General features: G+C 39.0%; 1 protein-coding gene across 1 annotated transcript in view; it reads left to right on the forward strand.

Annotated features, from left to right (window-relative positions):
* The first annotated feature begins 5,749 nt into the window (after window positions 1-5,749).
* The window catches only part of TBX20 (T-box transcription factor 20), a 60,905-nt gene continuing 39,848 nt past the window's right edge, over window positions 5,750-26,806 (forward strand). Inside the window, exons 1-3 of the mRNA XM_058183358.1 lie at window positions 5,750-5,956; window positions 11,595-11,835; window positions 24,836-25,000. Coding sequence (XP_058039341.1) covers window positions 5,830-5,956; window positions 11,595-11,835; window positions 24,836-25,000 — 533 coding nt within the window. The 5' untranslated portion in view covers window positions 5,750-5,829. The remainder of the gene's footprint in view (window positions 5,957-11,594; window positions 11,836-24,835; window positions 25,001-26,806) is intronic.

The raw sequence follows: 26,806 nt of genomic DNA on the forward strand, positions 1-26,806 counted from the left end.
TGCCCTTCTTGGTTGTCCCTCTTTGTATCCTGCTTGAAAAGGTGCTGCAGAAAAAGTTTTGTGAGACTTAGCTCTGTCCTTGTCCTGAAGATGGTTATCCAGGAATCAACAAACAGGTAGGAAGAAATTTCAGTCAGATCCTATCCTCATTTTTTTCTCTCTCCCTGAAGTGTGTCAGCATAATAAATCTACTTTGAATGGATCATTTGGAAAAATCTCACTTAAAGGACACAGAAATCTCAATTTTTATGATCCCTGACCAGTATTGCCTAATACTGGGGCTGATGGAACTTGTCCAGCTACATCTAGTAGAGCTTGGATGAAGTGGGCTTCAGCTCCCAGACTTTCTGTCTAGTATGGAAGGAGAGAAAAATGGAAAATATTTTTCATGTATTTGTTTTTCTGGTCTATAACCATAATAAAGATAGATTGAGTCATGCATTTGCTTAAGTTGCAGAAAAGGAGGAGGTGATTATGATTTGAAGTATTTCACAAAAATATACCTGACCTTTAAAAAAAAATCTCTAACCTTTTTTTAAATTTTTCAAATCCCAAAATTTAACATCTTGACAAGAAAATAGAATCTCAGACACATTAAGCAGATTCCCCTTAATCCTGTTTCTTTGCTTTCATTCTGTGACAAGAAATACCATTAGATACAAAACAGTTATGGTTGACTAAGAGGAGGCAAACTGGATGGTTAATAATAATGAAAAAGGGGGTAAGTATCCAGTCAATAAACCAGATAATCAGATTCTATGAAGTTCAGAATAGTAAAACAGGAAAAACATTTAACAGAGGAAAAGGAGGATCATTATTGCCCCCAATTTTTGCTTCACTTTATATCTCTTCCTTGCTATCCATGTTGTTGTTTTAAATGGGCATCTGGCATTTTTATCTGATTTATTCAGTCTGATCTTTTGTGTTTCCATTGAACCAAAAGCTAATCATGGAACTGTTCTCGGTTTTCATAGCATCCCATGTTAAAGTGACAATTTGTTGTGCTTTATAAGAAATCAAACAATGCCTTGAAGATTGCAGATATATAAAAATATTAATGAAAATGTATAAGGTCAAAACAATTAAGAATTCTGCATAATGTGTAGAGCCAGATGCAAAGATGGGAAAGTGGAAAGCTCAGCAGAGGCAAGCCATTTCAAGTTATACTCAAACTGATATCCAAAATGTTGGATGTTTAGTTAATCATTGCAATATGATCATTTGCTGCCTAGGGATCCTGGGAATCCCCATGTAGTCCAAACATATGGGTAATATTCCAGACTTGGGAATGAAAGGTATCTTTTGCACACCTGTGCAAAATCCAATCCACTCATCCAATCCCACTACTCAGTGGTATTGGATGATCCTGCCCAAAGTGTAATGTTTTTAGAATAGTAAAGGTGGCATTTCCAGCTATTTCTGTCCATGTAATCAGATTAAATGCAAGTCCAGAAACATCTCCATTTGGGTCACAATAATTTGGTGTTTACAGATTTTCACAATATTGATCAGAACTAAACTGCACTGGAAATGTGATTCTTACCCACCAAACTGGGAATACCAAATAACCTGGAGAACTCTTGCCACCCAGATGAATTGATACCTCCAACTAGCTGAGTTGAAGGCATGGACAAGTACAATTTGCTAGACATGTTCAGATTCTGCCATCTTGAGTTTTTCGATAGATTCCGGATGAAATACAAGAGACTAGCTGCTGCAATACTTCCTTAGGGGGCAAGGGTGGCTTTATCCTTGTTTTCCTTTTCCAGGGGTTTGCCTATCTATGTAAGAAAAGTCAGCAATGCCTGAAAGGGGAGTTCTGGAGATCCTGCTTCATTCATGAATACAATTTTTGATGATCTATTTATTAAAGCCAGTAAGGCTGGCATTATTCTGACAAGTGAGTTCTGGCTCTCTTTTGGCTGATGTGCCTTTCATTGTATATAAAGCAGCTGCCTTGTACTATCAAAAATATGACCCACTCATTTCAGTGGATGAGATTTGCAGAATTTAGCACTAGCTAAACAACTATAGGATTTAGCACTGGCTAAACAACAACAACAACTCATCATTGGTGGGGTCGCACCTCTATAATGTGATTTAGCAGGTTTTGATTTAATGTCCTGGTTAAAGTCAGTCATTGTATTTCACTCAGCCATCACTCAGGTTTCACTCAGGTTTAGGGCTTATCTAAACCTAGTGTGATCTCATCCTAGTCAAATGTTTAGTAAACAAATCAGGGTTAAAGGAAATAATTGGTTACATTGATGTGTGAACACAGTCCATGGCTTTGTCATAAAACACACCCTTCATGTTTAAATGAATATTACTTTAAAAACTGCTTTAACTGAAATAGATTCATCCAGGCTATTGATGGAAGCCAGTGTCCCTAGGAGTACTCAGGTATATCGAGTCACCAAAAAATTTATAGTTTGCAAGGGTGGGTTTTTCTTACTGATGACTCCCAAAATCTCTAAATTTTCTTGCTAGATCTTTCAATCCAAGTACTTGAGTTTGGGCATACTGGAAGTATCACTTTGAGGGAGTGATTCTTGTGGAAGTCAAAACAGCAGAGATTTAAGACCAACGGTTTTTTATTCAGAATTCTGCCTGAAATTGGCTCTCTGGTGTGCAAAACCTGGCCACTGAGCTTGGTTGTTTTCTTGCAGATGTTTCATTTGCTGGAAACTGCAAATTCTTCCAAAGAGAAAGATAGAACCAGTCAATTTCAGTCCCCGTCTCCTTTTCTATCTTCCAAGGGCTAAAGACAGTGGTGAAATCCAAATTTTTTTACTACCGGTTCTGTGGGCATGGCTTGGTGGCCGTGGCAGTGAAAGGATATTGCAAAATCCCCATTCCCTCCCCACTCCTGTGGGAAGGATGTTGCAAAATCTCCATTCCCACTCCACTCTTGGGCCAGCCAGAGATGATATTTGCTGGTTCTCCAAACTACTCAGAATTTTGGCTACTGGTTCTGTAAGAACTTGTAAGAACCTGCTGGATTTCACCCCTGGCTAAAGACCTGTTATGGAAGATGGAAAGATTTCGAGCACTCAGCTTGTGGCTGAAGTCCCATTAAAAGTGCTGTTTTAGGAAGTAGTCTTCATAACCCTTTAATGCTGAATTACTTAGTAATTTAGGGCAAGACTAGCTAATTCTTGCCTTGAAAAGTCAGACTGAGAACCTCCATAGTCATTTCTCAATCACTCAGGTCATAGTCGTCCCAAAGGTATTTTCAAAAGGCAGTTAGACATTCTTGGGTTTTTCCTTGAAACGGTTTCTCTTTTCGTCCAAAGAAGTGACCTGAAGAAGCTTCTTGGGTGAGAAGCAAAACATTTTCAAGGAAAGAAAAACAAAGTCCAATTGCATTTTGAAAACCATCTTTGGAAATACGAAGAGGGGAGGACAGATGCGTATCAGTTGCAAACACAGTTTTAAATCCTTTGAATTAAGCATGAAGCTTAATTGCTGCGTGGACCCCTATAGCAAAAAGAAACTCGGAGAGCTGCAGCCCATCGGTTTTTCGGGGCAAAAGAAAGTTGTCTACGTTTCCCAGATATTGTACATTCCGCAATTCAGGAAGGCAGGAGCGCTGCTATTCGTTAAAGGTGGCGCAGGGAAAGGGCATTTGAAAGAAAAGAGAGGACACTTTCATTTCTTCCGCTGCAAAGCGTCGGGCTCATTAACGAGAGAAGCATTCGACTCAGTTAGCAAGAGACTCAAAGTTAGCATAGGGAGAACCCAAGCAGAGGAATTATCTCGGTAACCCTTGTACTTTCAAGCAACGCCGTAATTCTAAACCAGGCAGAGGACCGACCCCACCGAAATTTATGGAAGGGGAATCCATTGGCTGGACTCTAACTCACGATTAAGTCAACTATTGTTTACTCGGTTCATTTTCTGCGTTTGTAAAAAATACCGGGCCTTTGTAACATATCGATGGTAAAAATAGTGGTGTGTTAATTTCAGATTCAGGGTATCATGAATTCTTTCCAAACCGCATGCACACGATTCCCTTACAATTTAAAGGGCATTTTTCTGCTCTCTCCTTGAAAGCAAGTCTGCCGAATTAGGTTGCTAATTCGAATAAATGTGCAAAGGGTTGCAATTGAAACAACTTGGAACCTAGGACTGGAATTATCTACAACTTTGAAAGTTAAAATGATACCAAGATGGTTTATTTTTTAAAAAAAATTATATTAGTTATATACTTTTAGCTATCTTAGAAATCGCAAAAATATCTTCAAGAAATTGATTTAGGAATAAGAATCTTCTGTAAAATGAAAATCCATAAAGTGCCTGGTAGTGCAGCAGAAAAATCACATTTTATTTACTATAGTTTCTTTCCAGAACTTGTGTGCTAATCATCCAAGAAGCCTGATTTTGTTTTATGAGATCATTAAAAATAAAAAAGATGGTGAGGAACAACAATCTTCCAACAATCACTCCTTGCATTTTTTCCCTTATTAAATGAAAACTATAATTCAATTGTACCTTAAATATTATTTCTGAGTGTTCGGGGTATGATGGCCAAACAGCTGGTGGTGAGGATCCACCAGAAAGACCGGAGTATTTACTGACTCATGCAGGTTCGAGAAATCGTATAATGCTCCTTCCCCCCCAAAAAGAATCTTCTACATGAGACAATTTTTTTCTCATTTGAAGCAAAGTTCTAAACATATTTCAGGAAAAGCTTTCATTCCGATTTGAATAGGAGTTGGGACAAGTTATATATATAGGAGCTGCAGCTAACTTAACCGTAGTTAACTAAGGAACACTAACCAGGACATCTGTTAAGACTGACTTCAGCCTATTCCCCTCCATAACTAGCTTCTTAAAACATATTCATAGTTGTTCTGTTGGCCTAATATGTGCTTTAGTTAGTTCCATAAGCAACGAGTACCATGCGTGTTTGATGCAAAGGGTAGGACAGATAGGAGGAAACCCTCCAAAAATGAGGCCTTCAAACTGAAACCTCAGTTACTTCTTAGGCGGGACTGGGGCATTGTTGATTTCCATGGGAAGAAGATGTATTTTAAATCTTGCCTACGTGATCTCTGCTTTAGAATATCGGGACATAGCAAGAATTATTGAGAAGTTGACACTGACTGCAAACCCCGAGCTCAGATGAGCTTGGTCTGAGCAAGCGGGTGGGGCTACTTTGCATGAAGAAGTTGCTTGCTTAGTCGGTTTGACCGATCCAAAGAGGGCTTACTTCGAAGCAATTCCCAAGTGATAAACGATAGTGATAAATAGATTGCAGTCTCACGGTGTGTGTGTATGTCAATTGTACTTGATTTCCTGCAAAGCAGCTCCGAAAAACCAGATCCATTTCGTGTCTTCAATTGCCCGACTGGGCTGATTCGGGTCCAAAGCATCTTGCTCCACGAACCAGTTTCGTTGCAACCAGAGCCGAGTTGAGAGCGCTCCTGTTCCCTCTCCTTCCCCTCCTCCATCCCATCCACTTTCTCTCTCCTCTGGTGGGATCAGGGAGTCCTGACGTAGCCAGGAGCTGATTGGCTGACAGCCGATAGGATCTAGGCGGCCAACAAATTAAGGCGGAGGAGCTAGGGGCTGCTCCACTGAGTTGTCTCTAGCGCTCATTGCCGCCAACTCGAACCCGTGCTCCGGGTTCAGGGAAAAGATGAGTGCCGCATAACCTGCCCGGTCTCGAGGTTTGTCCCTTCTAGTGCTGCCTTTTCCGTGAGTCGGCTTGGGTCTCCTCCCTTTTGCCTGGGCTGACGCCGGGACCGGTGCAGAAAAAAGGAGGAGCACTCAGAGGTGACCGTGGCTAGGTTTTGCGATTTTAGGCACCGCGGTCTCGGAGTCATGGAGTACACCAGGTCACCTAAACCTCAGCTCTCCTCCCGTGCGAACGCTTTCTCAATTGCAGCGCTCATGTCAAGCGGAAATCCCAAAGAGAAAGAAAGCCCCGAAAACACCCTTAAGCCTCTGGGTAAGTCCAGTTTCGGGATCGCCCGGCGTTCGGAGAGGAAGTGATGTGCGGGGAATTTCTGTGGGATCTAGAGGGGTTTGACTGAGCAGACGGAGGTCAACTGGGTTTGTTTGATAGCTTCGCTTTTAAAGAGGGATGGTCAGAATTTATTCTTTCCTAGGTATGTTTGCAGAGCTAGCGAACCTGTGACTCTGAAATACGACCTTGAATTCACTCTTATTTTACCTAATGATTGAGAATGAGAGGGGATAAAACCGAAGTAGTTCACACAATTTAAAATTTTAGATTCTCCCCCCCCCCCCAAGCAGAATTTTAACGAGTATCTGTTGTTCCTAGCACAAACTTTACTTAGTAACATCCAGGAGATACAGAAAAACTGTATCTGAGGAAAACTGCCCTTTAGAGTGAATTTATTGAATTCATCTGCCCTGGATTTTAAATTGTGCTGTTCATATTTCATATTTAAAGGAAGCATTCAAAGGTGGAGATGTTTGTTTGAGCTTATTAAATCGGAGCAAAGCTTTTACCTTTCAAAACCCAAAACAGAAAAGCCCTTGCGGGTACCCTTCCTAAGAGTCGAACTGGTGGGAAAATAAGCTTTAATTTAAGTGTGGACTCCCAAATCCACAAAATCATCAAGGTTCAGCAGCAGCCAAAGAAAATAGGACAAAAGTCAGTTTTCTTTGTCCACCTTTTTTGAAATTCCTACCTTATAAAATTACCAAAGTTTTGCCCCACTGAGACGTGACTGATTTTTAAAGTGCAAGGATCCACACAGCCTCCTAAGATATAATTGTTGGGCATTCGATAGAAATGTACAAGGCTACAGTAAGGGGGATCGGTGACACATTCCCATTTCTACCACAAACATGATATAATGGCACCCATACTTATCTGGAATACTGGTGATGTGGGAACATAGAATGACACTGAAAGTTCCATTTAAATTAATGGGTCTTGTTTCCAAATATGAAGACACAGGATCAGACCATAATTTGAATAAACAAGATCTGCCCCCAATCAGTGCAGTGACAAGTATCCTTAGTTTCAAGTTGGACTGATTTCCAGATAATTGCTGGAACTCTTTGCGCACTATATTGGTGACAGAGGAATGCAATCACATAGAACGAATCACTGTATTTACCAAAAATCCTGACTGAATTCAAGGGAAATTTTTTTTTACCTAATAAACAATTCTCGATTGGAGCTTTAAATTCACCAGTTAATTGCCAGATCCTTAAGATTTCCATCTGGCAATGTCCCCATGATTTTTAAGAGAAATTGCTATCAGTCCTGAAACGGTGTACAAACTTAAGGGCACCAACGTTTAAAAAATGACGGAAGCTGACTCAGTTGGCGGTATTTTTCACAAACTTTAATAGATCCCAGCCCTGATGGATTTCCTAAAGAAAAGCAAAATTTCCTCCAGTTATTTCCTTTAAACATTTTCTCATAATTTTCTGTTTTGAAAGTTTGCTGATATAGCAGCCTCAACACTTTCTTTACAAACATTGTTGAGCAAAAAAAGAAATGCTTCTCTCTTTTGCTTTGTTAGTTGCCTTCCTAACTACTAGAGAAAATAGTGCATTTTAGAAAAATAAAACACGTTTTTCAAAGAGAAATAGAAAGAAACTCATTCCTATGTTTTATTTATTTAGCGTATGGCAAATACATGGACTTATAATAGTTCAAATGTTAATGTCCAGTCTACCTAGTCATTTGGTCTGTTTAAAAAATCAGACATTGGGCCGGTGTAAGCTCTTGATGGACATTCGGACTTGTGTCTTATGTTAAAAAGCGACCATATAAATGAAACCTCTGTATGGAAAAATTCTTTTAATGAACTTTAGAGAATTAAAAAATGCCCTAAACTGCCTTCTTTTATCTTCTTGGAGATGAAGTTTTAGGAAATGTTTTTTTAGGACAGACAGAAAATAGTTTCTGTGTTTTTAGTTATAAAAGAATTTGATATCTGTCTTTCTCCCGATTGGAGTCCTAGAAATGTGAGTTTCTTCCTTTCCTTTCAGTTTTCAAAAGAAAAATGAAAAAAAACTTCAGACTCGACTGGTAAATATTCATTAGAGCCAAATTACACAGAGATGCTTTAAGATCTACTACTAGACTTCATACAGGAGGACTGGGAAATGAGCTGGGAGAGAGATGGGGATATTCTGCTTTTTTTGTTAAGCCCAAGATTGTCGAAGTCGATTTGACGAACTGTATCCCGTCCCTGTTGATCTCTGTATACGGAGTCCTTTTTTTAGCTGCGAGCTTCCGCTCGTTGAAAGTATTAGGTTCCACACTGTTGTGTTTGGCCTGTTTCCAAATCTGGAATCTGTCCAGGGAATTTTATTCATTCAACAGCATATACCAATTCCGTTGACATCAATGAGATTCTCGCTTGGATCCACCCAAGCTTCTCCTATCCTGTTAAGACAAATTCACCTTCCAGGCTTTGCTACATTTATTTCATCACCATGAAGTAAGTTAGTTGCCACATTTCTCTAAAGGGCAACAAGCGATTTCTGTCCTTTAGATCTGGGCTAAGTGGTTCAGTGGCCCGATCGAATTCTCTCTATTATTATCAGGAGTTCTAACTGCTGAATATTTTCTAGGCGGCACACCCGTGCAGATGCTGACCCAATGCTGCTAGATTTTATTTAAATTTACAATTGCTTGGATTACGTGAGGAAGTTTGTTAGTGTAACTTCTGGGTTAGAAATGGATTTCTGCTTTTCGGATTCCACTGCACACTCAATTAAGAAAGATTTGCAATTAAGGCTGAGGTGCAGGTTTGAGATCAGGAAGGTTCTATTGTTGGTCGAGTTAGGGGTGGGACTGGGGCTTAAGTGAACAATGTTATTTTCGGCCAGGTTAGTCTGGCAGAGTTCCAAAAAAATGAACTCTTTTCCTTTATTACCATTCCTTTATTACCATTCATTTCTTGGACAAGAGAATTATTTTTTGTTTTTGGTAAATAACAGTATGAAAGGAATATAATTTCATGCTGGACTGATTCAGTCCAGCATGAAATTATGACGCTGATTTCAGACTGTCAAAAGTAGGCTAATTCAGCTTTTACGTGGATTTGGCCAATAAGGCAAATTTCAAACACCTGGAATTGTTGTGAACTGTTTATTCCCCAAGAGCCCGGCCCTGGGAAAATCCGGACTCCTGGGGAGTAAACATCCAAAAAGTCCGAAGCGTTTGGGATTGTCTTCAGTCTTAGGGATTCCAAGAAAATCAGTCAGTCCTCGTTAGTCATTGGTCTGTTTAATCGATGCCATAATTTTCTACAAGCCCTTTATAGCGGGCCTAATATTTTGCAGGCACTGGACATTTCCAAACTGCTGTCTGGTGTGCATCTACTTAGGAAAAAGTCACCTCCGCTAAATTTGTAGAGTGCTGAAAGCTGATTGTGATTTCTAGCATCACCCAACCATTGCGATCAGCTGAAGTTGTAAATCACTCATGAGAAAATGCCGAAGATTGTCTTGCACATTTCACTCATTTTTTTTTTCTGATTCCCATGATTGGAAACCAACGCATCTAATGTATTTACTTAACGCGAATCCCATTAGTCCAGGAGCCAGTCCCACTCCCTTCTCCTGCATCTTCTTTTCAGATCCTTGCTGTCCTTGGGGAGATTGGGAGAGATTTCTAGTTTTAAAATAACACTCACCTAATACTAGATGGTTTCTGGAAGCCTTGAGCTAGGTGGACTGCCTTTTGGGTATCTTGATAATTGTTGGAGTGACTGTGTTTTTTGGCTCTCTCCACTCCACCACCACACCTAGTAAACCATCTCCAGAATTGTTTTTCTATTTTTGTCTTTTAATTGAATGTATAGGCTGCCCTTCCTTCAGGGACTGCAAGATTGTCTCTGTTTCCTTTTTATCTTGACAATTCAGAAAATTTGAGCTAAAAACTTCCAGGTCAGTTTCTGGTAGAAATCAGGATTTGAATCTGGTTTCTTTAGACTTGATCCTCCACTTTAACCACTATTTCATACAGCCACATCTTCCTAGTGAAAGGAAAATCAGATCAGAGTAAAATGAAGTAAAGGTTTCAAGAGTTCATTTTGACTGAAAGATTGTATGTCTGCGATTATTTTGCACAAGGCTCATCTATATTAATTATAGATTTTTCTTTAACAATTCAAAGTACTGGGCAGGGTTTTCCATTCTGCTTTTCTTCTAAGAATCTTGCAAGCAGATTTGTGTGAAGTCAACAGCTAGTGGGTTGTATGAACCTCTTGATTCATTTATGATTGAGCAGTGTTTCCACAAAACTGGAATGAAGTGAATCAAGTATGGTTAAGTTATCAGTGAGTAAGCAGCCAATTTTGGAGAGAAGTGGCCATATATTTAACACTGCAATCTGCATCACACATTGGAATTAAATGCCATTGTGTTCACTGACCTCTAGAAAATGTGTTTAAAATGAATAAATATACCTCTGAAATCTAAAGGTTGTTGAAGTTGGGCCTGGTGACAAGGTTGTCTCTGCCCTGTAAAACTATCTGACGAATAATCCAGATTTGTAACCTATATCCAATAAATTTCCTAAAGACAACCCCCAATTAAATCAATGGGATTTCTGACCAAGGTTCTGGGAACTCCCAAAGTATTATTTAACAACAGCAGCACTCCTATGTCCATCAATGATGGATCAATGATGGCTTATTTTCACTTTTCAGTTGTTTCCCACAAGAGAAATGGATGCACACTGCACACTAACTATGTGCAATCTAAAATTCTTCTGGGCAATTCATATAAGAAAATCTTTTTCCCCCTCAAAAGAATTGAAAGTAAAGACTTGTAAAAGCCACCCTCCCTGTGGAATGATTCTGGCCCCCCAATATTTTGTGAGATGCTCAAATTGCTCTAGAATTTTGTTACTGAATGCTGATCCAAGTAAATGTTCCTCTGTTTAACTAGCTAGTACCTCTATAAGTAAACTGGATATAGTAGCTGCTCTGATAGTCTAGCTTTCTCTATGCAAGGATAAAAATCAACTAGGAATTGCATATACCCATGAATGCTTCTATCGAAACAATTAGTTCCTGGGTTTTCTGCCAGATTTTGCTTTTGAACTTTTCAACTGGAGGGTGGAGATACAGATCACGAATCCTTCTATTCACTGGCATTGGTGCTTTGCCACTCAAGGGAATACTGTAAATTGGTCTGTTCTAGAGAAGTGGGCAGAATTCTTTATAACTTATAACTGCAAATATATTTGGAGAATAAACTCATTTTTTCTGAATTAAAATCTTACAGAATCAACAAATTGAAAAACAGAAGCAGAACCCCACTAGATGACATCTTTCTTTCTTTTTCTCCCTTTCCCACCCCATTCCCACCTGTTGATTCCTATTGTAAGAAAAAAGCTGTTAGAGAAAAATATCAGGAGTCTAGAAGTATATTTTCTGACTAACCGTTTTTATTAAACAGAGTTCACAAAAGCTGTTGCAATTATCAGGCATTGGAGCAAACTTATTGCATAAATTTTTGTGAGCCCTTTTGTTTCATTTTCTGGAGAAGGTTAACATATATCATCTACTTGCAGCCATCCCACACACAAAACCATGGTGGATCTTCTCACCAGCTTCTTGCTTTTCTTTTTGTTCTCTTTTCAGAGCAATTTGTGGAGAAATCATCTTGTTCTCAGCCTCTGAGTGATTTGCCAAACTTGGACACTCATGGGGATTTCAGCAGCAGTAGCAGCCCTTCCTCTCTCTGCACAGAGCCACTAATCCCCACCACCCCAGTTATCCCTAGTGAGGAGATGGCTAAGATCTCCTGCAATTTGGAAACCAAAGAGCTTTGGGACAAATTCCATGAACTAGGGACTGAGATGATAATCACAAAATCAGGAAGGTAAGACTGGGATATTGCTTGGCAGGGTTTGGGACATCTTACCCATAGCTGGTACCATTCAGATGTGTGATAATTTTCTAGAATTATCTAGCAAAAGTGATAATTGCTGGGATTTCTGTAATTTGTAGTTTTAGCACAGCTTCAGCTAGGTCAGGCTAATATACAATAAACACTGCATTTTGTTCAATTCTCTATTTGCCCTGACACTTCAGAGCTGCCCCAGAGCTAGGGTTTTATTATTTATTATTTATTAATTCAATTTATATACCGCTCTTCTCCCGAAGGACTCAGCGTGGTTTACAGCCAAATAAAAACAGAGTTACAAAAATTAAAAAATATATTAAAATCCAAATTCCAATAGGCTGAAATGAATAAAACAGTGATAAAACCATGATAAAACCCACATTTAAAATACGTTAGGTCAGCCCTGCACGATAAAACAAGGTCTTTAACTCGCGTCAGAAGGTCTGGAGGTCAGGGAGTTGGCGTATCCCCGGAGGCAGCTCGTTCCAGAGGGCAGGACCCCCCACGGAGAAGGCCCTCCCCCTGGGCGTCGCCAGTCAACATTGTTTGGCTGACGGTACCCTGAGGAGGCGCTCCCTATGGGAGCGCACAGGTCGCTGGAAGGCTATTGGTGGCAGCAGGCGGTCCCATAAGTAACCCGGTCCTATGCCATGGAGCACTTTAAAGATGGTAACCAACACCTTGAATTGCACCTGGAAGACCACCAGAAGCTTGTGCAGGAGAGGTGTTACATGGGAGCTTCGAATCACTCCCTCTATTACCCGCGCAGCTGCATTCTGGACCAGTTGGAGCCTCCGGGTGCTCTTCAAGGAGACCCCCATGTAGAGAGCATTACAGTAATCCAGGCAGGAAGTGACGAGGACATGAGTGACCGTGCATAGGGAATCCCGGTTTAGGAAGGGACACAACTGGCGTATCAGGCGAACCTGATAAAAAGCTCCCCTGGCGACGGTCGTTATATGATCTTCTAAAGACAGCCGTACATCAGGAGGACGCTAAGTTGCGAACCCTCTCCATAGGGGCCAACAACTCGCCCCCAACAGTCAGTGATGGTATCAGCTGGCTATACCGGGATGCCGGCATCCACAGCCACTCAGTCTTGGAGGGGTTGAATCGAAGCCTGTTCTTCCCCCTTCCACCTCGCATTCAGAAGAGCACTGCTTTTTATGGTGGGGGGGGGGGTAATTAGGCCTCCAATACTATTGAGCAGTTCAATTTTTTTTATAATGACCTTGGTCTGTATGCTGCATGGAATCATGTATTTGGAGCAGTAAAATAGCAGGAATAAATTCATTTTTAAAAAAAACACATTATTATCTAGTTCCCAGGGGCAGTATACTCAAATATGTATCTCCTCAATGGAAAGCATCATCAGGTACATGGCTACAGGAAGTCAGCTTTGAGTTGAGTTTTAATGAAAAGTGGATTGACTTGACTTTATGGAAGAAAACATTTGCTGAATTAGTTTAAAATGGGTAAATTGTCTATGAACAAGCTTGGAAGGGAAGCCAGGGATGTATCCTTCCCATTATTTAACATCCAGTCTGTGCTAGAAATCTTGTCAGACAATAAAGTGGTGCTGATTTGATCACGGTAAAGGTAAAGGTTCCCCTCGCACATATGTGCTAGTCGTTCCCGACTCTAGGGGTGGTGCGCATCTCTGTTTCAAAGCCGAAGAGCCAGCGCTGTCTGTGGTCATATGGCCGGCATGACTAAATGCCAAAGGCACTGTTACCTTCCCACCAAAGGTGGTCCCTATTTTTCTACTTGCATATTTTATGTGCTTTCAAACTGCTAGGTTGGCAGAAGCTGGAACAAGTAACGGAAGCTCACCCCATTACACGACCCTAGGGATTGATCACTGTATTATTGCTTTATTATACCACAGCACTGAGCAACACAGAGATGAATAGATAATTATCACCACAGAAAAGTGTTGGATTTGAAGTGTTGTCAGATAACATGGTGGTTTTTTTGGGGGTCTGTTTTTGATCTGTGATGGCTGTTTCACACAAGCACTAATCAAAGTCTCACAACAATAAACATACATTGGACATTTGCCCTTATAACCCACAGCAGACTCTGAAAAGTTACTATCTCATTAATGTATAATATAAGCCATCAGAAATTGTCTCTCACAATTTGAGGAGACATACTACATTGGTATATTAATATGTACTGCAAATCTTCAGTTGAATTTTTATTTGGGGTAAAATAAAAAGACAATTGAAGTAGAAAAGCATGTTTCAGTGAAAGCATTAGAGTAACTAAAATGGAAATCTTTGTAAAACAAGCCATAATTTTAATGAAACAAATCTAATTTATGAATTAGATTGAACCCTTGTAAAATGAGGAAGGTGATATAGAGAGAATTCTCCCAGAAACAATTTCCACAGAAGTAGCTATTTTTAGTTTCTTGCAATCTAAACAACAAAGAGAATTGAGTCAATTTTGAAGATCAGACTTTAGACATGTTAACCAGTCTGCTCAGCCCCAACTGGTGAGTTGATAATAACAACCTGCTGCTTTTGGATTAAATAAATATGTTATCTGTGGATGATAGGAATTCAATACACAGTTTATTTACAACTAGGAAAGTAAAGCCAGTATTACACTTTGGAAAAACTAATTCATCAGAGTCTAGAAGCCTTTTTACTTTGCACAGAATCATATCCAAAATGTTCATTAAATATTGGTGCATACCAGAGATTCTGCAACATTACTTCTACTGTGCCAATATTTTTTTGTGCCAATTATTTCCTCCTCCCACACTCCAATCTGCACATAAATGGAAGAGTTATGACATTGTTTAGGCCAAAATATATAAATTATAAAAGGAATGATCATTAGTTTTGTTAAATTGTTTTCTTATTTCTGCTGTTAGCATCTGCTTCATATAGGAGTCCCATCCGGAGCTAAAAGAAATTAGCAGGTCAATTTATTTATTTCTCACTAGATTGTCTGCATCAGCTTACTTTGCAATCCTGCTGAGTAACTAAATACATGGTCTTAAATATGATGGTAAAAACTATACTTTTGTTATAGTGACCTTCAAGAAAATCCAGTCAAACAATCCAGTCTAAATTAGAGGCTGATATGGGAGAACATTTTGAATCTTGGCTCTGTTATTTCCATGCTGATTTACAGTACAGTCATCCTAGCAAATCAATGGTACTGACCAAAGGAAGACAGTCAAAGTACTTTATCTGATCTTATTAATACCCCATTATACCCCATTAATACCCCATTATACCCCAAGGAAAGAATTGGCCCATTGCTGGGAGAAAGTGGCAAGAATATGACAAGCAACAGGGAGAAAGCAGATCTACTTAACTCATATTTTGCATCTGTCTTTACACAAAAGGAAAAAACAATCCAACCTATCAAAAACAGCACTACAAAAAACAGATTAGAAACACAAGTTAAAATAGGGAAGAAAATGGTAAGTGAACACCTGTCTACCCTAGACGAGTTCAAATCACCAGGACCGGATGGATTACACCCCAAGGTTCTAAAGGAACTGGCAGACGTGATTTCAGAACCACTGAACTATATCTTTCAAAGATCCTGGAGCACAGGGGAGCTGCCAGAGGACTGGAAAAGAGCTGATGTAGTTCCCATCTTCAAAAAAGGAAACAAAACAGATCCAGAAAACTACAGACCTATCAGCCTGACCTCAATACCGGGGAAGATTCTGGAAAAGATAATCAAGCAACGAATCACCGAACACCTAGAAGCAAACAAAGTAATAACCAAAAGCCAACATGGGTTTGTCAAAAACAAATCATGCCAGACTAATCTTATCACATTCTTTGACAAAATTAGTAGACCAGAGGAATGCTGTCGATATAATTTACTTGGACTTCAGTAAAGCATTTGATAAAATAGACCATAACCTACTACTAGATAAAGTAGAAAAATGTGGGTTAGACAGCACCACCACCAGATGGATTCGTAACTGGCTGACCAACCGCACTCAACGTGTAGTCCTCAACAGAACTACATCCACATGGAGGGAAGTATGCAGTGGAGTACCCCAAGGCTCTGTTTTAGGCCCAGTACTCTTCAACATCTTCAATGACTTGGACGAGGGGATAGATGGGGAACTCATCAAATTTGCAGATGACAGCAAGCTGGCAGGAATAGCCAACACTCCAGAAGATAGGCTCAAGTTACAGAAAGATCTTGACAGACTTGAACATTAGACGCTATCTAACAAAATGAAATTCAACAGTGAAAAAAGTAAGGTTCTACATTTAGGAAAAAAACAAAACAAAATGCACCGGTACCATATATGTGGCACCTTGCTCAATAGTAGTACCTGTGAAAGGGATCTTGGAGTCCTAGTGGATAACCATTTATATATGAGCCAGCAGTGTGCAGCAGCTGCTAAAAAAGCCAACACAGTTCTGGGCTGCATAAACAGAGAGATAGAATCAAGATCATGTGAAGTGTTAGTGCCACTTTATAATGCCTTGGTAAGGCCACACTTGGAATATTGCATCCAGTTTTGGTCGCCACGATGTAAAAAAGATGTTGAGACTCTAGAAAGAGTGCAGAGAAGAGCAACAAAGATGATTAGGGGACTGGAGGCTAAAACATATGAAGAATGGTTGCAGGAACTGGGTATGTCCAGTTTAATAAAAAGAAGGACTAGGGGAGACGTGATAGCTGTGTTCCAATATCTCAGGGGTTGCCACAAAGAAGAGGGAGTTGGGCTGTTCTCCAAAGCACCTGAGGGTAGAATAAGAAGCAATGGGTGGAAACTGATCAAAGAAAGAAGCAACTTAGAACTAAGGAGAAATTTCCTGACAGTTAGAACAATTAATAAGTGGAACAACTTGCCTGCAGAAGTTGTGAATGCTCCAACACTGGAAATTTTTAAGAAAATGTTGGATAACCATCTGACTGAGATGGTGTAGGGTTTCCTATCTGGGCAAGGGGTTGGACTAGAAGGCCTCCAAGGTCCCTTCCAAGTCTGTTGTTATATTATATTATATTTTCCTCCATGGGCTCAGAATAATAATTATTTCCTTGTCATTTTATTTTCACAATGAGTCTCTTGTAAGTCAGTTTCCTAATGTTTAATACTGGTGGGGAAAACTATTGAAAACTGTTCTTAAAAATATTTATAGTAGTTATTAAGCCACACTAAATTAAAGGTATAAATTAGATGCAGATGGAAAATATTTACTTGCTTTTAAAAAAAAATCTTGGGAGGAGGTTGCTTGAAAGATTCTTGTAAAATATACTGGCATTACATACATATGTAACCTTGGTCACAAGTTGTTTGAGACAAATGCCCCAATTTTTAGATACTAATTATGAATGTTCTTCACAGAAATGTTTGGCAGACTTTTTTTGGTCTGCAAAAGTTATAGTTGGCACTGCATAATTCATAACAGATATAAGAACTCAAAGAAGCCTAAAAATTAATGAAAAAGGAAGGTAAAGAAATGGGGTATATTGAATTGTCACCTTAATAATTAACATAATTGGACTTTATTGTTATGAAATAAACTTTAATAGTTTGGATTCTACTTCATCAATGCATTGAATGATACAGTGTGTGGAATAGAGAATTGTATTTATCGACATCAAGTTGGAAGAAAACTCAAACACCAAATAAGAGACACAGGAAGCATACCCAGCGTCAGACATAAAGATCTCAAGTGCCTATATACAAATGCAAAAAGTCTGGGGAACAAACAGGGTGAACTCGAACTACAAATATATGAAGGTAGATATGATATAGTTGGAATAACAAAAACTTGGTGGGATGAAACCCATGGCTGGAACACACTCATAGAAGGATACAAACCCTTCAAAAACAAAACAAATCTAGACCTCATAAAAGAGGAGATGAAGTTGCATTGTATGTAAAGGACCATTATATTGCTACAGAAATGCATGAAACCAAAGACTAAAACCTCCCAGAATGGATATGGGTCAATATAAAAGAAGAAAAAAAGAATGACGTGGCCATAGGTGTATACCATAGGCCACCCAATCAAGCAGAAAAAAAGATGTCCTTTTTGCCAACCAATTAATATATGTAGGAAACATACTACAATAGTAATGGGGGACTTCAATTACCCTGATAACAATTGGAAAACTAATTCTTCACCAAGTGACAAATAAGTTCCTAACAACCTAGCTGACAACTTTGCTATCCAAAAGATAGAGGAGGGAATTAGAAGGACAGCCATACTGGACTTAATTCATACAAACAGAGAAGAAGTGATAGAAGCAGTTGAAACAATGAAACCCTGGGTGAGAGTGACCATTTTATACTAGAATTCAACATAACACAAACACAAGCAATAGAATATAATGGCACCAGATTTTAAAAGAGCTGATTTTAATAAACTCAGAGAGAACTTGGGAAATATTCCTTGGATGAAAGTCCCAAAGGGGAAAACAATTCAAGAATCTTGGAAAACTTTGAAAAGTACAATCATAAAAGCCCAGACCAGCACAATACCAATGAGAAAGAAAAATAAGAAATCCAAGAAGAAACCAGCATGGCTGCACAAAGATCTCTCTGAAAACTTGAAAGACAAAAAGGACAAGTACAAAAAATGGAAAGAGGGACACATAACTAAGACAGAATATCAGCAGATAGCCAGAATCTGCAAAGATGAAGTCAGGAAAGCAAAATGAACAAAGACTTGCAACAAAAGTTAAAGATAATAAAAAGTTTCTTCCAACGTATAAATAACAAGAAAAAAATCAAGAAAACAGTTGATCCAATAAAGAGAGAAGACGGCACAGAAGTAACAGGCAAGAGAGAGAAAGGAGAGCTGCTTAACTCATTCTTTGCATCAGTCTTCACACCAAAAGAAACTATAGCCCAACCTATCAAAAACAAATTGTAAAAGACAAACTAGAAATAAAAGTTAAAATAAGCAAAAAATAAGAGAACACCTGGCTGATCTTGATGAATACAAATCACTGGGACATGACTGATTACATCCCACAGTTCTAAAGGAGCTGGCAGAGGTCATCTAAGAAACACTGTACCACAACTTTCAAAAATCCTGGAGCACCAGGGAACTACTAGAGGACTGGAAAAAAGCTGGTGTGATTCCCATCTTCAAAAAAAGGAAAAAAAACTGACCTAGGAAACTAGAGACCAATCAGCTTAACATCAGTACCTGGGAAGATACTGGAAAAGTTAAAAAACCAGATCTACCAGCATCTAGAATCAAGTAAAGTAATAACTAGCAATCAGCACAGGTTTGTTAAAAACAGATCATGCCAAACCAATCTTATTTCATTCCTCAACATAGTGACTAAATTAATAGACCAGCGAAATATTGTGGACATAATATACTTAGACTTCTGCAAGACATTTAACAAAGTAGACTACAATCTACTTCTTGGTAAGCTAGAAAAAAGTGGGATAGATACCATCACCATCAGATGGAGTTGCAACAGGCTGACAAACCGTACTCAATGAGTAGTCCTTAATGATACTACATCTACATGGAGAGAAGTAAACATTGGGGTAATACAAGGTTCCGTCTTCAGCCCAGTACTCTTCAAATCTTCATAAACAACTTAGATGAAGGAATAGAAGGGGAATTTACAAATTTCCAGATGATACTAAAATGGCAAGAATAGCTAACACCCTAGAAAATAGGCTCAAAATCCAGATGGATCTTGACAGATTGAACACTGAGCACTATCTAACAAAATGAAATTCAACATAGAGAAAAGTAAAGTCCTACACTTAGGCAAGAAAAACCAAAAGTACACATATAGACCAGGCTTAACAGCAGGCTTAACAGCAGTAAGAGGGGATCCCTGTGAGAGGGATCTTGGAGTCTTAGTGGACAACCAATTAAATATGAGCCAGTAGTGTGTGACGGCAGTCAAAAAAGACAATGCAATCCTAAATTGCATTAATAGAGGGATACAATCAAGATCAATGAGGTAGTAATACCAGTCTATAAAGCCTTAGTAAGACCACACTGCATCCAATTTTGGTCACCACACTATAACGAAGATGTTGAGTCTCTAGAAAAAGTGCAGAAACGAGCACCCAGGATGATTAGGGGACTGGAGACTAAAACATACAAAGAACGGTTACAGGAACTGGGCATGGCTAGTCTAGTGAAGAAAAGGACCAGAGGAGACATAATAGCCATCTTCCAATATTTGAAGGGCTTCCACACAGAGGAAAAAGTCAAGCTATTTTCCAAGGCATCTGTAGGCCAGACAAAGAATGATGGATTGAAACTGAACAAGGAGAGATTTAACCTGGAAATAAGGAGAAATTTTCTGACAGAATAATCAACCAGTGGAACAGCTTGCCTTCAGAAGTTGTAGAAACTTCATCACTTGAGGCTTTCTAGAAGATATTGGACTGCCATTTGTCAGAAATGGTGTAGGGTCTCCAGCTTGGGCAGGGGGTTGGACTAGATGACCTGCAAGGTCCCTTCCAACTCTGTTAATCTGTTAAATACTGTTAAAAATGAAGAAATTGCAGACATAAGTAGTTAGGTAAAGATAAAGGTTTCCCTGTCCAGTCGTGACCTACTCTAGGTCACGGTGCTCATCTCCATTTCTTGATCAAGGAAGCCAGTGTTGTCTGAAGACATTTTTCATAGTCACACGACCAGCCTGGCTATGCGGAATGCTGTTACCTTCCCATCAAAATGGTACCTATTAATCTATTGACATTTGCATGTATTTGCATGTTTTAGAACTGTTAGTAGGCAGGAGCTGATAATTACTAGTAACTGGTAATTGGTAACTGAATTATTGCACAATAGATATATGAAAATCAGACAATTCTTTCAAAATTTGCACCTCTAAAGTTGGAATATGGCACTTTTTCAGCAACCCCCCCCATCTTATAATGCTTAATATTTTAAAAAATAGCAGACCAAAATACATACCAAGAAGGAGCTTCCCAGTTGCAAAAAAAAGTATGTGAACCCCTTGGAATTACATGGTGTTTTGCATGAATTGGTCATACAATGTGCTCTGAACATCATCTAAGTCACAACAATAGAACACAGTCTGCTGAACATAATACTACACAAACATTAGATGTTGCCATGATTTAATTGCACATAACATGTAAACATTCACAGTGCAGGGAGGAAAAAGTATGTGAACCTTTGGACTTAATAACTGGTTGACCCTCCTTTGACAGCAATAACCTCAACCAAACATTTCCTGTAGTTGCAAATCAGACCTGCCCAATGATCTGGAGTAATTTTGGACCACTCCTCTTCACAAAACTGTTTCAGTGTAGCAATATTCTTGGGATGTCTGGTGTGAATTGCTCTCTTAAGGTCATGCCACAGCATTTCAATTGGGTTGAGGTCAGGACTCTGACTGGGCCACTCCAGAAGGCGTATTCTGTGCTGTTGAAGCCATTGTTTTGTTGAATTACTTGTATGCTTTGGGTCATTGTCCTGTTGCATCACCCATCCTCTGCGGAGCTTCAGTTGGCGGACAGATGGTCGTACTTTTTCTTGCAAAAGGTCTTGATAAACTCTGGAATTCATTTTCCCATCAATGACAACAATCTGTCCAGGCCCTGAGGCAGCAAAGCAGCCCCAAACCATGATGCTCCCTCTGCCATGTTTTACAGTAGGGATGAGGTTTTGATGTTGGTATGCTGTGCCTTTTTTTCTCCACACATAGTGTTGTGTGTTCTTCCCAAACAACTCAATTTTGGTTTCATCTGTCCACAATATATTTTGCTAGTAGTGCTGTGGAACATCTAGTGCTCTTTTGCAAACTTCAAACGTGCTGCAATATTCTTTTTGGACAGCAATGGCTTTCTCCGTGGTGTCCTCCCATTCTTGTTTAATGTTTTCCTTATTGTAGATGTGTCAACAAAAATGTTAGCATGTGCCAGAGATTTCTGTAGGTCTTTAGCTGACACTCTAGGATTCTTCTTTACCTCATGCAGCATTCTACGCTGTGCTCTTGCAGTCATTTTTACAGGACAACCATACCTAGGGAGAGTAGCAACAGTGCTAAACTTTCTCCATTTGTAGACAGTCTGTTTTACCATGGGCACATGAACATCAAGGCTTTTGGAGATACTTTTGTAACCCTTTCCAGCTTCATGCAAGTCAACAATTCTTGATCGTAGGTCTTCTGAGAGCTCTTTTCTGCGAGGCATGGTTCACATCAGACAGTGCTTCTTGAAACCAGTAAACCCACAACAGGTGTGTGTTTTTAAAGGGCAGGACACCTGTCAGCAACACATCCAATATCATCACACTGATTGGAGTCAAGGTTGGCTCACTCCTGGCTCCAATTAGCTCTGAGAGAAGTCATTAGGCTAGGGTCTCACATACTTTTTCCTCCCTGCACTGTGAATGTTTACATGTTATGTGCAATTAAACCATGGCAACATCTAATGTTTGTGTAGTATTATGTTCAACAGACTGTGTTCTTCTACTGTTGTGACTTAGATGATGTTCAGAGCACATTGTATGACCAATTCATGCAAAACTCCACTTAATCCCAAGGGGTTCACATACTTTTTCTTGCAACTGTTCCCCTCTGAAATTATTGGAAAATTAGCAAAATATAAATCAAAACCAGTTAATCAGATCAATAAAAACTTATTTTGCTTCCACTTTCCTGTTTTAATTCAGCTATTCAGTCATACTAAATGTGTGATTTTCTTCAACATTGAGACATTTTCTCCTTTTTTAAAATGCCTAGTGCAAGTTTGCTGACTCTCTTCCACCTTTTATTTCTGAAGTGGAAATCAATATAATGAGTTACTGACACCAGATTGTTTCTCATATATATGCAGTACAGAGAATATTATTTGCTTCAGATGTTATGGAAGCATAAATGCAGTGGTGGGATTCTACTGATTCGCACTGGTAGAACAGTTGTTAGAAAAAATCTTTTTCGTCCCCCCCCCCCCGCTTTACAGGGTTAATACTGTATGGAATTACAACTTTCTGGTGTTGTTTCCTAGCCTAATCTTTATTACCCTGCTTACAGAAACTGCCTCTCCTTTAATTCTTATTACATTCTTGGCAGTACGCCTAGACTTACTGTCACTTCTGGTTCTGGAGCTTCTCAGAGGTTTGTTTGTTTTTGTTTTTTGCTTGACTTTCTTAAAGGGGAAGGGTTGTTTTAAGTTTTTTATACTGCTGTCGGGAGGAAATACTCCCCTATTCTTCATGCCAGGATGCAATGATTAGCACTTTGAAGAAATAATTGAATAATGAAGCAGAAGCTTTTAATGACAAGGAACCAAGATGAGTGACATTCAGCAAGGCTTATTGGCTAGCTGGAAAGATTGATATTCAAACATGAATTTATATACCCTTTCTGACTTTTGGTCTAAAACTGGTTTTTGGTGAAGTTTAATTCTGTGCTTGGTGATGTTTAATCCTGTGTTTAGTGATGGGATAATTTTCCCTATTCAGCTTTGTTTGGAAGGAAAAATGTTAATCTCTGTTCCTGAAAAGAAGCAGCTTCGGAAATCTGACTAGTTCCTGTGTCTATTTGTTCTGGTAATTGGTTTAACAAGCAACAGATACCCTGTTTGCTCCTTTGCTTTATTCTGGTCCTCTCTGCTAAAGGGTTTCACTTTATGAGCAAGAGTTGGCTGCTGATAGTTATCATTGCGTTTTAACTATTTTAATTCCTCAAGGTGCTCTGGCACCCTATCTGATTTGTAACTCCAATTTGCAGGTATTTCTAATCTAATGATTGGTATTTAGGGCAGCTTTTTGCAAGCAAAGAAGCATTTTATATTTTTGTACAGGTAATCCTTGACTTACAACAGTTACAATGGCACTGAGAAAAGTGATTTATGACCATTTTTTACAAGTATAACCTTTGCAGGAAACTGTCATTTGGGCAAAGAAGCAATGTCACATGACCATGTGGCCATGCCCACCCAGTCACATGAAGCATCGCAGTTGTGAAATGAGTGACATAGTTGTTAAGAATGTTGCAACGGGCATAAATGATGACCGGTCATAAGTGTGAGGACCTGTCAAAAGTGCAAGGACCAGTCAGAAGTCACCTTTCTCAGCCCTCTGGGTAATCCCTATGTGAATAGGGACTACTCAGATGGCTGAAAAGATTATTTTTGACTGGTCCTCGCACTTTTGACTGCTCTTCACTTCTGTCCTCACATTTTATGTTTTGCACCCTATTTTGTTACCCTGGTGAAGAGAAGCAGTTGTGAAATGAGTGACACAGTTGTTAAGAATGCTGCAACGGGCATACATGTGAGGATGATCGTAAGTGTGAGGACCAGTCAAAAGCGCGAGGACCGGTCAGAAATGACTTTTTTTCAGCCCTCTGAGTAGTCCCTATGCACATAGCCATGGCCACCCGGTCACATGACCACCAAACCATGCCCCCAAATAAGCCATACCCACAGAACTGGTTGTTAAAAAATTTGAATCCCACCACTGCTTAAATGGCTAATACTTCTGCAACTTATCCAAGGTCCAGAGTTACAACCACTTCTATATTATAAAATTAGATGTGTAGGGAAATGCATCTGATGGCAGTGTTAGGTTCTATGCTCATAAATTGTCTCTCAACAAAAATACCCTCAGTGTTTGCACAGTCTCTATTCAGTTGATTACTACAGTATATTATTACTCTTTTGAAAATGGCTGTAATTCTTGAGAATCTCCATTGCCTTCTGAGATGCTTACCTGCCTTCCTTCCTTCTGTGAAATTAGTACGCCAGTAGGGCTGGAAGGGAGAAAGGCAGACACATGTGTCAATTATAACACAGTCTAAGCCCATTGTCCTTATAATGAATATGGCAAAATGGCTTATTTTTAAAATCCCCAACACACAAAGATTACATTCTCTCCCTCCCTCCCTCCCTCCCTCCCTCCCTCCCCCTTCCCCTCCCTTCCTCTCATGCTGCAAGGGCATTTTTTCTTAAATCAGCTGTGAGGGATTATTCTCTTTACATATTCTTTTTCTCATTTCATTATTTCTGTTTCAGAAGAATGTTTCCAACCATTAGGGTTTCCTTTTCTGGCGTGGATCTAGAAGCCAAGTTCATTGTGCTCATGGATATAGTTCCAGTGGACAATAAGAGATACAGATATGCCTACCATAGATCTTCCTGGCTGGTTGCTGGCAAAGCAGACCCCCCTCTGCCTGCAAGGTTAGTTCACCTGAAAATAATGTGCATGCATGCAGACACTTGTGCACACATACACAACTCCGCTGTTAATAGCTTCTTTGGTTTCAAAAAAATTACAGCAGGAACTGAATAAGCAGAAAAAGAGTGCTTATGAGTACAAAATACAGTGTTTCTACTGACACAGAAGCAGTATATATTTTTCTGTTACTCTTCATTCATTGAAATGCTTAAAATTTCTAGACATAAATTAACAAAAGGCACAAAAGGCCTATGTCTAATATGCAAAGTGATGTAACCTATTTTTCAACTATTCAGTCCTTTTCTTAATATTTTTGTTTTATTAAAATAAGTGACATTTTTCAGGAGGAAAAATAATGCTGTTCTTTTTTTAGATATCTTTCAGATCACACATTTTGTTATTTTTTTAGTCTCAACTGATAAGCACAACAGAGGTTTTTACTTATGTCCATTTACTATGGAATAACCTTTATTGAACAAGGCAGGATCCATTTTGAAGAAAATTTCAAGGAACAAAATGTATTTCACAAATATTGAAATCTTAAGAAGCTGTTAACTTTCAGTCATTGAAGTTGCATGTATTACAGATTCCATCGTAACCATTTCAGAAAAAAGTTTGTTTTCATATGTAACCTTTGGGGAAAAAATTCTTAGAAATAGTGCTTTTGGATTATCCTCTGATTGTATTAGTCTTAACCATTTTTAGTATGATGCATTTGTCCATTTTCCAATTTGAGCTTATTGCAGATTAAACTAAAAATCTCAGTGGCTTAAATTGAAAGAATAAATTAGACTCTAGCATTAAGCCTTGGCAGTTTTGAATTTGCCTTTTCACCATTACCATCTGTGTTCTGAAACTTTGGTTCTAAAGCTCTTACTTCCAAATGTATTTTTTGAAACAATAGTGATTGTGGTTAGCAAATTGGTGAAATTAAATTCATTTGTTGATCTCGGAAGGACTTGTACATTCATTTCTTCTATAAGAGGTGCTCAGAAAGTAAGAAAAAGTCAGCGATGTAGGTAAGCTTTGGTGACATTCATACCCTCGAGCATTCTCTGCAACATCTATACAGAAATAACTTTCAGCACAACTGCCAACTCTGTAATGGATAAGGATTATCCAGCATCATTTGAAAGCATTCTCATTCACAACACTTCATCACAGATGACCATTAAATCTTTCTTTTCCTACTGTCAACATGTAAAACAACTTTGTCTGTGGGTACAGCATGTTGTGCAGGCATGAGGTTAAAATTCTTTCAGGAAAAACAAATCTGTTGTGCATCATTGTTTAAATAGCTTTATTAACCCAAACAAAAGTCTGAAAGAGGTACCATCCTTATGAGTTCTAGCTTGCTGATATCTCTTCTATCTTTTCTGAAGTTTTGTGTTACTGAATGCAAGTTCAGATTGTTTACTTTATCCCTGAATGAAATAAACAATCCTTTGCTCTTTTCAATCCATGGTAAAAATTGAGCTGTACAAACTGTACAAATTGAGTTATTGCTCTAACAAACAATTACTAGTCAATGGGGATGGGTGGGGAGGAGACAGTCTCTATACCTTACTCTATTTCTTGTTTATACACTGACTATACAGGTAGTCCTTGATTTATAACAATTGAGCTAAAAATTTCAATTGCTAAGCAAGACAATTTTTAAGTAAATTGTGCTCCATTTTGCAACTTTTTTGCCATGATTATTATATGAATAATTGAAGTTAAGTGAATCATATGGTAGTTAAGCAAATCTAGCTTCCCCCATTGACTTTGCTTGTCAGAAGCTCCTAAGAATGTTGTAAATGATAATC

The sequence above is a fragment of the Ahaetulla prasina genome, chromosome 4, assembly GCF_028640845.1.
Source record: "Ahaetulla prasina isolate Xishuangbanna chromosome 4, ASM2864084v1, whole genome shotgun sequence".
NCBI classification, from domain to species: Eukaryota; Metazoa; Chordata; class Lepidosauria; order Squamata; family Colubridae; genus Ahaetulla; species Ahaetulla prasina.